This window comes from Quercus lobata, chromosome 3 (assembly GCF_001633185.2).
Source record: "Quercus lobata isolate SW786 chromosome 3, ValleyOak3.0 Primary Assembly, whole genome shotgun sequence".
Taxonomy (NCBI): Eukaryota; Viridiplantae; Streptophyta; class Magnoliopsida; order Fagales; family Fagaceae; genus Quercus; species Quercus lobata.
Genome location: NC_044906.1, coordinates 64,405,270 through 64,419,828, shown reverse-complemented (window position 1 = coordinate 64,419,828; position 14,559 = coordinate 64,405,270). Strand labels below are relative to the sequence as shown.

Sequence of the window (14,559 nt, the reverse complement as noted above, 5' to 3'; positions counted from 1 at the left end):
CAGCGTTACTGTGGCCAAACCATTGATCTATCATACTAAGTTGTAGGACTTATTTTAATGGTGTTGGCAAATTTATAAATTCTTCTTCCTTTCTTTTTCACTGTTATTAATATACACAATGTCTGTATGTCTTTCATTTTGGTAAAATCTGGGTTTGGTCTCTGCTTCATGATATTAAACATACTTTATATAGTCTAAGAACTTTATTTGATAGTGGTGCTCTAATTTCTGTGATTCTCAATTGTGTGCAGAGGCTCCAAAGCAAATCTTTGGTTCAGCGCAGCGTATCAAAAAAATTTCTACTTGTTGAACTTGGACACAACCAATCTGATGCAACTGGTGGTTGCAAAACAGATAAGGTGAATAATGGTAAGTCTTTAGTGAGCACAAGCACTGGAACGTGTTAGAAAGCTTCTCATTAAGGTTAGAGTTTTGGAGAATGATCCACTGCAATGGGCATAAAAGGTACTGGAGCATTCAATAAGGAAGTTTACAAGGTAACTGCTTCAGAGCCTACCAAGTTTCTTACTACCCTTATATTTCCATGAGAAAATTCTGTAAATGTGATTTAAAAATTTTATGTAATAAATTATGATGGAGAGTTAATGTTTCTATTGTGTCTAGCACTAATATTTGCGCATTCTTCATGTATATGCCATATAGCAAGACAAACCAATCAAAATAATGTTCAACCCTTATTGCCAATGTGGCACAATGTTTGAATCATTAAACTACAACTGCAGGAATGATATGTGTTTTTGTTGTTGTTGTACAACTAGAGTTTATTAGGCAATCTTCTAGAGTCATCTCTAATTCTGCTCCCCACATTATGTGTTTGATATGAGGAGAAAACTCAAATACACGGAAGTCTATGAAGCTACTCCTAAAGAAATTCAATCTAAAACTTAAATGATTAAAATTATTTAAGCTAAAGACATTTATACTAAGGCTTGTTATTGTTGGTTGATTACAGAAGACCGTGCAATGAAACCTAATAGAAAGAGGAAAACAAGTTTTTTAACACCGTATCTAATGTGATTGGGGAACAATGCTGAAAAATGTGCCTCACCTTGCTGTAGACTCAGAATTAGAAAAGCATTAATCCCAATTGTTTGGTGCAAACACATTTTGACAAAAAGAGAGTTGAGGAAGTTGTGCCTTGTGCTTAGTTCGGAGGAGGTGATGTGAAATAATTCTCATTATTTTTGTCATGTACAGCACGTGAAGGAATATATGCTTGTAATAAATCATTTATGCTAAATATGCAACAACACAAAAAGATCCACAACATGGAATCACCACTTTCCTTTTTGCCATCCACCACATTGCCAAAACTTTAATTAAAGAATTCAATTCTTAAATTTGAACCGAAAATCTCAGCTCCTAACTCATCCCAATTGCCCCCTTGAAAAGCAATTCCTGCAAAACTTGACAAACATGGGGATGGTGAATTGGCGATTTAAGAATTTATGTATTATTTTTTTCATTTTCATGTAAGCAAGTAATGAATGTTGAAGGAAGACATCCACTTGGAAACTTTCATCCGAAGCATACTTGCCCTCAAATTGAAGCCAAATGCTGTAAATAGGTACACTTTATCAAAAGCTACACCCTTCCATTGTTGGCTTGTCTACAATATGAAAATCAGTAACTTGTTACTTCATTGATGTGAAAAATGTTATATATAATAATCAAAAGTGAGGTTTTAAAGTGATTTACTTAAAAATATATATATATATATATATATGGTTTTAAATCATCTTACCAAATAGGCACTAATCCTTAATGTAAAAAGGATTAATTCATGTTCAGATAAAGTTTAACAAAACGCTTGGATGCCCGTTTAGACTGGCTATCAGAGTCCATAGACAAGAAAGTCAAAGAATTTGTTGCATCTTTTGCTATACCAAAAAGGTCAAATAATTAGTCTCAAAAAAGGAATATCTAAGTTTGAGAATCACATCGTAATAAGAAACCTGCAATAGCCAATAGGTAACAGTTGAGGCAAAGCTTTGTGATTGTGAGATTCAACCGGGTTAGTAGCATGTTAATAATGACATTTTCAAATCAAGTTTTTTTTTTTTTTTTTGAATGTTTTCAAATCAAGTTCAGGCAATACTTTGTGAGATTCAATAGGGTTAGTGAATTATACTATAAATATAACTTTTGACACAATTTTATGTCACAATTCGCCACATATCGAGTTGTAATTGGTAAGAATATGTTAGAGAGCTATGTGGGAACACAGTCTTACTAATCACAACTTGCCATGTGATGAGTTGTGGAACAAAATTGTACCAAAATTTATGTGCCTAATATATTAATTAAAAAAAAAACTGTGACATGTTTGACATTATGAGCATAAACAGCATGATTGCAGGCTATCTCCAAGATTTGGCATTTAATAATCTTGAGAGTGACAACCCATCGAGTACTTGGGCTAATAATTGCCATAGTTTTTGATGGGATATATCGCGGCCATTGAATTGATGTAGGAGTAACTGTAACTCATTAGGCTAATCTCCATTGATGAGATAATTGAGCTTAAAAATGTCAATTCAACTGACTATTAATTTGACAATATATTGCATCATTTTACTTAAATGTTGTTTACTACGTGTAAGAACTCACCAACTGCTCAAAATCATTGGGCCAAAATTCACCTATAAAAAAGTTAAAGAGGTGTGTCTCTTATCGTTATATTTACCCAATGGAGCCCAAAACTACTGGGCCCTGGCCTCCTGGTCCCTGACATATGATTTTTTTTTTTTTTTTAAGTGAGTTTATTTATTTATTTATAGCATAATTGTATTTAAGATAAATAAGGTCTTAAAATTTTACATAAATCGGGCTTAAAAATTAACCAACTTATAAGCTTATACGAAACATGTCGATATCTGGTGAGGGTTCTAGACTCTAGTAACACCAGTTTCTTAAAATAAAAAAATAAAAAAAAAGAGACTCTAGTAACACCATACTACAAGTGACCAAAATCCAAAACATATTATTTACAAAATAAGAAAGTCTATAACACATATTTTTTGCATTTCACAGCTCATTGATGTGTTAAGTTATTATTGATGTACAAATGTATAGCAATAATTAATTCAGGTGAAAGTTTTGATAGATCAATCACAATCTATCATTTTTTTGTAAACTATTGAAAAGTGTGTTAACAGTGTAATTGTAAATAATTTAAATCTAGATTTAAAATTATTATTAAAAAAAATGAAAGTTAGCCATTTTCTTTAAGAAATACTAAAAAGTAAAAACTACTAAATTTTCAGAATCTTTTCTATATCTTCTTTTAGGTAACAAATTGTGATTGGACTATTAAAGCAATGTTACTTTCATATGAGTTAACTCTTTTCTTCTATTAACTTGTTTGTTTATGTTCAATATTTTAAAATCTTGCTTTGTTTTTGGTACAATTGGATCTTTGTAAGCCTTGAGCAAATAAGAAATAAACATTTAAATAGAAATTTAATCGAAACACACATTGATTCTCTTTTTGAGTATGTGAGACAATTTATATGAGTATAATTTTTTTACTAATTAGGGAATTACAATTAACACCATTTTTAATGTCCACCAATCCCATATTACCAAGTCATTTGTAAAAGGAAAAAAAGTTGTACATAAACTCATTGAAATATATATAGACTTAAAATGGTGTCCCAGTATTTTGTCAATTATTCAACTGCCTACTTACGAGACACCATAAATACCTTATAAATTGATAACTTTAAATCTTCGAATTTACAGTAAGTTCTTTAAGTCCATTGAATCAATTAATTGAGCGTCCTCAATGACACATCACACACATATAACTTCAAAAGAATTAAACTGCAAAACCTTATGAACCTCTAGTATAGTAGAAAACTTGATATCTTCGAATTTACGACAGGTTCTTCAAGTCCATTGAGTTGACCAATCAAGCATCCTCGATGACACATCACACATAACTTAAAAAGAATTAAACTACAAAACCTTGCGGAACCAGTAGTATAGTAGAAAACTTGGAATCTTCGAATTTACAGCAAGTTTTTCAAGTCCATTGAATCAACCAATCAAGCATCCTCAATGACACATCACACACAACTTAAAAAGGATTAAATTGCGAAACCTTATGAATCTATAGTATAATGAATAACTTGGAATCTTCAAATTTACGGCAAGTTCTTCAAATCCATTAAGCCAACCAATCAAGCGTCCTCGATGACGTATCACACATACACATAACTCAAAAAGAATCTGTGCATACCCAACCTCTTCTTAACAGACCGGGCTTAGGGTTGGGCTCACAACTTACTTGTTGAGTGGGCCCAGTGTTTCCTACTAAGGGCAGTTTCTCCCCAAGTGACCCTATGACACCCCTTATCTCCAGTGAACACCTTTACCTTTCTCTCCTATGTTGCTCTCCCCCTTGATATCGCTAGCTTTCTCACTCTCTCTCCTCATTTTCTCTTCTGAATTGCCAAACTCCACTCTTCACTCAATTCTGCTATTTATAGCTTAAGGTTGGTGGAGGTTTCATGATTGCGTTCTGGTCTCACTCATGTAGGTGGGGTTTGATTTGATTATTCCTGACAAGGAATATGCCCTATTGGAAATAGTGGTAATGGCATTAGAACTGATTTTTACCTCCAAAATGTCACCTGGCAACAATACTCCCTAAGGCAATACCAAGCTACCGGGGACGCAGGTTGTCCCGAGCAAACGCACTCCCAAGCAAGTCATAATGGACCAAACATGGGTTTGCCTATCATGTATCCAAAATGATGTGGACTTACTAAGAGGTTCGGGCTCAGTTTTGGTCTTATTGAATGTTCGGGCCAAACGGGCCTAAGGCCATACCTCGTATAATCCAAGGCCCAATGGGCCTGAGGCCATGCCCTATATAGAATCAAACTGTACAGACTTATAAAACTGATAGTATAATGAATATCTTGAAATCTCTGAATTTACGGCAACTTCTTCAAGTCCATTCACTCAACCAACCAAGCATTCTCAATGGGGATATTTGTAGACTAACATTGTGATTGGACAGAATATAGTAAGTTAATATGGGTTTGAAAGAATATTACAAACTAGCATCTCAAGTTTTAGAAACTCGAGTTCCATACAAATCTCGAGGCTTAAAGACTTGCTTCCTACTTGCTGAGTTTGCTGCTTCCTACTTGTTAAGTTTACTGAGTTGGACAAGTTTGTGCCACATAGATCTCGAGTTTTTAATAGTCGAGTTCAAAAAAACATGAATCTCGAGATTTTTACACTCGATTTCAAACATAAAACAAAAAACGTATAAACTCAGAAAAAGAAGAAAGAACCCGAAGAAAGAAAGAAGTACAAACCCCTAAAAAAGAAAACCCCAACCAAAAAAAAAAAAAAAAAAACCCAGAAGAAAGACAGAAAGAAGAAGAAGATCCACAGCAAAGAAAAAGACACACAGCACACACAAATCTAGTCTCCATCAAGCACATCCCGATCATCGATCTACGGTACAGTTCATGATCTCCATCACCAAGCAAACGATCTGAATAAATTATACACAACTCTTAAAGATGTGAATGATTTAAAAGAAAAAGCTATGGAAGAGAGATGAACAAGATTGAGACTTTTTGTTGATTTTTCAACCAAAACTGCCTCAGCTGATCTAATGCCTATGTGGGCATTGCTTACTTTTTGTTGTCTTGGTTTGTATTGAAAAGGGTCTTGTTGCTTTTTGGGTTTTGAGGGTTGAACATTTGCTGGAGATTGGTGGGTTAGTTCTTGATTTGAGCTTCTTCTTTCTAAAGTCAAGTATGTTTGTGGGGTTGTATCCCGTAGTTACGCACTGGAACTCGAGTCTCTAAGACTCGAGTTCCACGTGGATTCCACGTGAAATTCTTATTCACGTCAGCTATCTCAGACCTCTGGGACTCGAGTTTTTAAAACTCGATTTGCTATTGAACTCTAGTTTTAAAAACTCGAGATACTAGTTTTCCACTTTCTTTCGCAACTTGTTAACTAACAAAATTCTTCTAATGATAAGGTTAAATGAGAAAAAAAAAAAAAAAAATTCCATTCTCAATATCTTATCACAGAAACATACATGACTAAAAAAAAAAAAGAATTTTAACTTCGAAACGTGTACTAAAGGTCTCAAAAGAAACGTTTCTATATATATATTAACAAAAACAAAAACAAAAATTGTGAACAAATCCACCTTCATCATCTCTATTATATAAAGTTATAAACCAAAAACCAAACTCTCCTGCTTTGTTTCCCTTAGCCTCCTTCACCTCCAAATTTTATAAAACCCAAATTCCACAATTTATTTCATTTCCCTCCAACAATTAAAAATATATATAAAAAAAAACTCTCCCGGTAAATTCCTGGTTACCAGTTTCCCCACAAATCCCGCTTCTCATCGATCTGACAAATTTTTTTTTTTATACCCAGGAAAGGGAAAAAGGAATTCACGGATTTTGGATTCCATGAATTCGAATTCCGGTTCCGATTCCGATTCATAAAAAAGGAGGAAAAATCGGAGTTTTCATTTTTTTTTTTTTTTCCTGTTTCGGATTTTTTTGGGGGATTTTGAAAAGATGAGTAATCAGAAGAAGAGGAATTTTCAGATAGAGGCGTTCAAGCATCGGGTTGTGGTGGATCCGAAATACGCTGAGAAGACATGGAACATTCTAGAACATGCAATCCACGAGATTTACAATCACAATGCTAGTGGCCTTAGCTTCGAAGAGCTTTACAGGTTTTTCAAAAAATTTCGATTCAATTCAATTCTAAGCTGCCTTTTTTTTTTTTCTTTTTTTCTTTTTTAATATTAGGTTTATTTGATAATAGTTTGATTTCAATTTTTGTTTTAAGTGTTTGGAATTGAAATAATTTGATTTTAGGTTAGCTTGTTAGATTGATTTCTAATAGAGGAAAAATTAGTTGAGGTTAATAAATACCATTTAATGTGACTGTGTTTTAATTAAATTTGTATTAATTTTTAAGCTCAAATGATTAAATGTTGGTTAATTGAGACTTAATTTTGAACTTAGGTAAAACATTGTTGAAAAAGAATTTTGGCCATTTTCAAATTGAGTGTAGTGTAAATGAGGAAACGTTTTCAATTAAGAATCCGATAGAATGGAATGGAGGAAAAGAATACGTGTGGCGAACCCTGACTAATCTGTTGAGAATCTGTATTCGACATCCACAAAATTTAGGAGTAAGGGTTTTTTATTGTTGTTGTTGTTGTTAATATTGTGCTTAGGGTTGTTTGGTTGGTTATATTTTTTAATTAGATTTTTTTATTCTAGAGGATTTAGGATTCCCCAACTGCGTTTTTGAATGCTTAAGAAATTAAAATTTCAATGTTTCGCTAAGTCCGAAGAGATCCCCTCTCATTTTTAACTAGATGTGAGACACGTGATATTTATTTGATTTTGTGTGGTTTTCCAAGACCGTTAGATTTTTAAATGCCACATGTCTTATAGCAACAACAACCGAGCCTTAGTCTCAAGATTTGGGTTGGCTATGAATCTACAACAAATTAGTCTAGGGTCAGCCACAAGTAAACTTTTCCACCATTCTAATTCTATCCTAAACCATACCCTCTGTTCCTTTTTTAATTGATGTGTCTTTTTTTTTTTACTACTTCTATTAATATTACTAGCTTGTAACTTATGCTTAACGCATGAAACTTTTAGTTGTAGTGGTACTATTGATTTTAACATGGGTTATTAAATATATAGGACACATAAGCTCAAATTAAAGGAATTTATAATAAGTTTCCACCTCCTGCAATCTTAAACCATAGATTAATTGCAATTTTGCATATTTATGTCTGTGTGCTTGCATTTTTTTGGGGGGGTGGGTTTGCACTCAAGACAGCATGATCTAAATCTCTAGGTTCCACCATAACATCAAAAGAATGGCCATAGAAGTAAGGTTAGGTCACCTCTTGGAGTTAAGATATATAAACTCTACCAGATAGCTTATAGCTAAGAGCTTCATCAAATGATCTCATGGTAAGAGCCAAGAAATGTTAGAGGAACTGATTCAGTATAGTGTCCAAGAAGGTGAAACTTGGTCCTTACATCAAATTCCTCTATGACTGAAAGTGATTGTACCCGAGATCCAAGTTGTTATCCCTTGTGTGCATAATACACACGAATATTTCTGCCATCCAACACCTGAAGAGGGTCATCAAACATAAGTTTAGTTATTCACATTATTTTTTTATTTAAGATTAGGCGCTTAACAGGGCTATTTGTAAGGCAAAAATAATAATATCATGCCAAACTAAATTTACCTGACCATCCATTTCTTTTAGAGCTGTGGTGACCATTGTTTTAGAAGTAAACCGCACAAGCCCATGCCCTTTTGATCTCCTATTAATGTGGTAACATACAATCTTAATTGCCAAATGTGACAGCATAATACCCTCAAGTAAATCTAAGGTCAGCTAAACCTGAAAGTAAGTTACAACCTAAATAATCTACCACATTACCTTCAATTATCTCACCACGCCATCCAAAAGCATCCTTTAGAACAGCTTCATCAGTATCAGTAGAAAGCCTTATAATTCAAAACAAAACAAATGGATAGAGTCTATCTTTATCACAGTAAGGTTGGAAAATTTTTTTCTGGGATGTCCATTCTTGGTCCCTTCAGCCACTTTTATCACAAAAATGTTGACATAAAAGAAACACCTTTTAACAGATATAACATTGGAGAACTTGATAAATAATTGAGACTAAAGCCTCATATTTCATATGATATGACTGAATTGAACTACGCCCATAATATGACCAAGTATGAAAGTTAATTTGAAAAGAAACTAAAAAAAGAAAACTTGTGGGGCAGGAGGTTATGACCACTCTATGAAATCAATACATCTTTAGCAAGACCAAATGCTCAAGCATGTAGAGGACACTTCAATTCACCCAAATAAATAAGTGGACCACAATCCGACATGCCAGGATTATGAAGCTAAAGAAAAAATAGCTTATATTCAAATCTTGAAATAAGAAGAAGAAAAGGACTGCATCACATAGTATGATTTTCAATCTTGTGATCTCTTGGAAAAGAATTGGGTTGAGATCAATTTGGCATCACATATTTATGCACTGAGAACTCAACTGGTGAAAGTTATCTGCAAATCCATTCTGCAACGTAAGCTTGTGTCCAAGAATGATAGGGATGATATAAAGAGAGAGGTTCAGATTTTGCAACACATCTGTTCAGCCAAACATTGTGGAATTCAGGGGTGCTTATGAGGATAGGTATTCTATGCACCTTGTGATGGAACTTTGTGCTGCGGGATGAGCTTTTTGATAGAATAATAGCACAAGGCCAGTATTCTGAGAGGGCTGCCTCAGGTACTTGTAGGCCATTGTGAATGTTGTCAATATTTGCCATTTCATGGGTGTGATGCATCGAGATTTTAAGCCTAAGAATTTTCCATGATGTCTTCTAACGATGAAGGGGCAATGTTGAAAGCAACTGATTTCAGGTTGTCTGTCTTCATTGAGGAAGGTGATTTCTTTATTATGTTTCATAATTTTTTGGTTCCTTAACACTCTTTAGAAGAATTGGAAGCTTTTGAAATTCTGCATTTTCCATTGCCAAAAAACTATGGCAATAAAACAAACGCAAATGTTGCTGGAAGAGAGAGAGAGAGAGAGGACTGAGGGTTTTTTCTTATTAGTTTAGTTGTAGGTTGATTGATTTTTTCAATGGTTGATTAATATTGGGCTCTTTGACTTTAGCACAGTATTAACTCAATTGGCACAAAAAGTTAAAAAAAAAAAAAAAAAAAAAATTAGATGAGACAAGTGGAGCAAAATTGGACTCCAATTGAAAAATCTAATTGGATTTTCAACTTTGGCTTTATAAGTATATAAAAAGTGTGAAATCTAATTGAATGATGATTTGGTTTTGAATTGATATATATCTTTTTGGATAAATAACGAAAGTTCATTAATCAAAATACCCAGGTACAGTGGAAGTGTACATGGATAGCAGTAAGTTGATAATAATGTTTCTATTCAAAACCCTCTGAACTGAATTTGGTTGCAAAATGATTTCGATAGCCTGTGAGCATCGTGGAGAGAGAGAACGTTGCTGAAGTGATTAGAAGATATCTTTAGATGATGTGCTGCTGCCATAATCTGTCAGTCAGTTGGAGCATCGTTGTCAAATTACATTTGTTATATTTCCCTGGTTGGGAAGTTAAAATAAAAAGCTGGACCATCAAATTTCTGCATCTTCAATCAGGATACATGCATTATTGTGTTTAAGATTCTACCCGGTTCCATGGTGTTGTTCTGGCTACTTCAGAGCCATGTCTATCCTTCTCCCTAAGTTTCTTGGTTCTTTTGCTGAAGTGGTAATGGCAACGCAACCTCTTCTTGTCCAGAGTGGCATGCTTTGGTAAAAAAAATCTTTATATATAGTGGTAGAATGTCCAGGCTGCAAGATTACTAAGGGCACAGGGTGTATGGTTAGAAAGAGAATAAAAAATAGCATTATTTTTCCTGATGCTTAAAGGTTATTTTCAAAGCAAAAATGATTCTTCATTGCCATAAAGTTCCTCTATGGAGTTGCGTACTTATCATTTTTTCAAGAGTTTCTTGCTAGAATGAATGTCTGAGATATTGTGCAAGTGGCACTTCCACCCCTCATAAGTATGGGATGGTGGGTATGGTGGGAGTTTAAATCTTCCCGGGTGCATAAGTGTCTGAGATTTTGTACACAACTTGAAGTCTCACAAATCTTTCCTTATCATCTTTTCTTTAATCCACTTTCTCTCTACAAGTAAACTGAACAGAATTTCCAATTACAAACAATTTTTTTAATATCTGTTATGGCAATTTTATTACTTTCTTTTAACAAGCCAACTGCCCGAAAGGCATTCCCCTAGTGTTTGTATTGTTTGTTTATCTCTCTTTTTTTTTTTTTTTTTCTTTTCTTTTCTTTTTTTAAATAAAGGCAAGCAGGAAAATATAACAGAGGTGCATTGGTCTGGTCTTGAAATTATGTTTTTAGTGTAATTTTGGTATTAGTGGAGTGTTGGCCATGCCAAGAGCCCTCGGGGCCCTATAAGCAGTTCAATAATGTGGAAGTTTAGGATATGTCTATATCATTGGACTGATGATTGTGAATGAAACACAGTGATTATATGATGTTGACAGCCTTTAAGTTTGCACCCCCCCCCCCCCCCACACACACACAAAAAATAAGGCACAGTTCTGGGATTTTGTGTTCCCTTTTTTTCTTTTTCTTTTTTGTCAGAGAAATTTGACCTGTATTTTGATGTTATTTTTTAATTTTCATGGGTTTAGAAATGCGTACAACATGGTGCTTCACAAATTTGGCGATAAGCTGTACTCAGGATTGGTTACAACTATGACTTCACATCTCAAAGAAATATCAAAATCGATTGAAGATGCGCAGGGAGGTTTGTTTCTGGAAGAACTGCACAGGAAATGGGATGATCATAACAAGGCATTGCAGATGATCCGGGATATACTTATGTACATGGACAGAACTTACATTCCAAGTACCCAGAAGACCCCTGTTCATGAGCTTGGGATGAACCTGTGGAGAGATAACATAATCCACTCCAGCAAGATTCAGACTAGACTGTTGAACACACTTCTTGAACTAGTACTTAAAGAACGGACTGGTGAAGTTATTAACAGGGGGCTGATGAGGAATATAATTAAGATGCTGATGGATTTAGGTTCTTCTGTTTACCAAGGAGACTTCGAGAGGCCTTTTCTTGAGGTTTCGGCTGAGTTTTACAGGGGTGAATCACAGAAGTTCATCGAGTGTTGTGATTGTGGAGATTACCTAAAGAAAGCTGAGAGGCGTCTAAATGAGGAAATGGAGAGAGTGACACATTACTTGGATGCCCAAAGTGAAACAAAGATAACTAATGTAGTGGAGAAGGAGATGATTGCTAACCACATGGTGAGACTAATCCAAATGGAGAATTCTGGCTTGGTAAACATGCTTCTCGACGATAAGTATGAAGACCTGGGAAGAATGTATGTTTTGTTCCGTCGGGTTCAGGATGGCCTCTTAAAAATAAGAGAAGTAATGACTTCTCACATCAGGGAGACCGGTAAGCAGCTAGTTACTGACCCAGAAAGGCTCAAGGATCCAGTGGAATTTGTCCAGCGGCTCTTGGACGAAAAAGACAAGTATGATAACATTATTACGTTATCATTTAACAATGACAAGACTTTCCAGAATGCCCTAAATTCATCCTTCGAATACTTTATTAACTTGAATGCACGTTCTCCGGAGTTTATTTCATTGTTTGTGGACGAAAAACTACGCAAAGGTCTGAAGGGGGTTAGCGAGGAGGATGTAGAGATTATACTTGACAAGGTGATGATGTTATTTCGTTACTTGCAGGAGAAAGATGTATTTGAAAAGTATTATAAACAGCATTTGGCAAAGCGGCTTTTATCTGGGAAAACTGTCTCAGATGATGCAGAGAGAAGCTTGATAGTTAAGCTCAAGACGGAATGTGGGTACCAATTTACTTCAAAATTAGAGGGTATGTTTACAGACATGAAAACCTCTCAGGATACAATGCACGGGTTTTATGCCAGCCACCCTGAGCTTGGGGATGGCCCTACACTGACGGTCCAGGTTCTGACAACAGGGTCTTGGCCAACACAGCCTAGTGCTACATGCAACCTGCCAGCTGAAATGTCAGTACTTTGTGAGAAGTTTCGGGCATATTATCTGGGGACTCATACTGGTCGGAGGTTGTCCTGGCAAACTAACATGGGTACAGCAGATATAAAAGCGACCTTTGGGAAGGGGCAGAAGCATGAGTTGAATGTCTCCACTTATCAGATGTGTGTACTAATGCTGTTTAACAATGCTGATCGGCTTAACTACAAGGAGATTGAGCAGGCTACTGAGATACCTGCTTCAGATTTGAAGAGGTGTCTCCAGTCCATGGCTTGTGTGAAGGGAAAGAATGTACTTCGAAAAGAGCCTATGAGTAAAGACATTGGCGAGGATGATGCGTTCTTTGTTAATGACAAGTTCACAAGCAAATTCTACAAGGTGAAGATAGGAACTGTAGTTGCACAGAAGGAATCGGAACCCGAAAAACAGGAGACACGGCAGAGGGTGGAGGAGGACAGGAAGCCCCAGATTGAAGCCGCAATAGTTAGGATCATGAAATCAAGGAGGCAGCTGGACCATAACAATATAATAGCCGAGGTTACAAAGCAGTTGCAATCCCGGTTCCTGGCAAATCCGACAGAGATTAAGAAACGGATTGAGTCCCTAATCGAGCGGGATTTTTTGGAGAGGGATAATAGTGACAGGAAATTGTATCGGTATCTTGCCTGAAGCATGGCTTGATCTCATGTTAGAAAAATAGCATGGCGATTGCTATTGTAACTTTTTTAGTAAGTGGAAATTGTTTCTTCCCTTTCATTTTAAATTTCTTCTCTGTTCTATTGGTTTTAATGAAATGTCATTGCTGCTTTCCCCATTTGTTGTACTACTTCATCCTGGCAATTCTTGATAAACACACTCAAATACTCGATAGTTAGCATAGGTCTCTCGTATTAAATTGCAAGGAGTCTCGGCTCTATTCCTCAATGGTCACTAGTGTAAACACCCAGCTAATGATCCCAAATGTTAGAGGCTCACAGCAAAACACTTTGAAGTCTACTTGGGAGGTCCTGCTCTCCAATTCTCTGAAGGATTATTTTATGTATCTAATAGTGCTCGCTAAAGCATGAAATGGAGAACATTATTTTTCGTTTCTTACAGTCTTCCTTTTTTTTTGGTTCGTTGTCTAGGTTGTTTTTTCTTTTGGCTCTTTTTACTGACTCGTCGTCCAACCTATCTAAGTTTTTTTTTTTCTTTTTGAGAAGAGTCCAACCTAGAAGTACGTATATTATTAACCTAAGGTTTTGAGAAGATGTTTTTCCCTTCAATATTTTTTCCTTGTGTACTGTGGGGTTGAGGAGTCCGTCCTCAGACCTTGAAAGCACCTCTAAAGCTCTAACCCTGACCTAACATCTACTTTGATAGCTCCTCACTCACTTTCACCCGAACAAAAGTATGGAATGTCATTATATAGATGTTTAATTGCAAAGCTCAATTCCAAAAATGATATCTGAGCAGAAGGAATCTTCCACCCATTAGAGATCCATTGGGTTACTAAGCCAAAGGATACTCTCCATTCACACATAGACACCTCTTGGATATCTTGTCACCAAGCCCTTACAAAGGCAAAATCCTTTAATAAGGGAATCTTATCTGAAATAGTACAACTAATCCAAAAGTTTGTAGACAATAGTGACCACATAAAAATCATTAGAAATTGTCAAATCCTCTTATTGGTTACGATAACCCCTATTACCATAACCATGACCCAGACGTTGACGTTGATGAAGAATGGTTCCGAGGAAGAGATGGATGGGACTAGAAACGTCCTGAAGCAAGTTAGTCTTATCTCTACCTGTCAGGATCACTTATTACTTTTGCATAAGCCTATCCAGATGAAGATTTGTTTCCAGCCAA

The 14,559-nt window shown here is 35.5% G+C and overlaps 1 protein-coding gene across 2 annotated transcripts; it reads left to right on the top strand.

Annotated features, from left to right (window-relative positions):
• The first annotated feature begins 6,218 nt into the window (after positions 1-6,218).
• Positions 6,219-13,526, top strand: LOC115982832 (cullin-3A). 2 transcript variants are annotated; one of them, XM_031105550.1, is made up of 2 exons: positions 6,219-6,751; positions 11,337-13,526. In XM_031105550.1, the coding sequence occupies exons 1-2, from the start codon at positions 6,591-6,593 to the stop codon at positions 13,372-13,374; spliced, it is 2,199 nt and encodes a 732-aa protein (XP_030961410.1). In that variant the 5' UTR covers positions 6,219-6,590; the 3' UTR covers positions 13,375-13,526. The 2 variants fall into 2 exon arrangements, with proteins under 2 accessions (XP_030961410.1, XP_030961411.1); XM_031105551.1 differs by lacking the exon at positions 6,219-6,751 and adding an exon at positions 7,868-9,528.
• Positions 13,527-14,559: the final 1,033 nt, after the last annotated feature.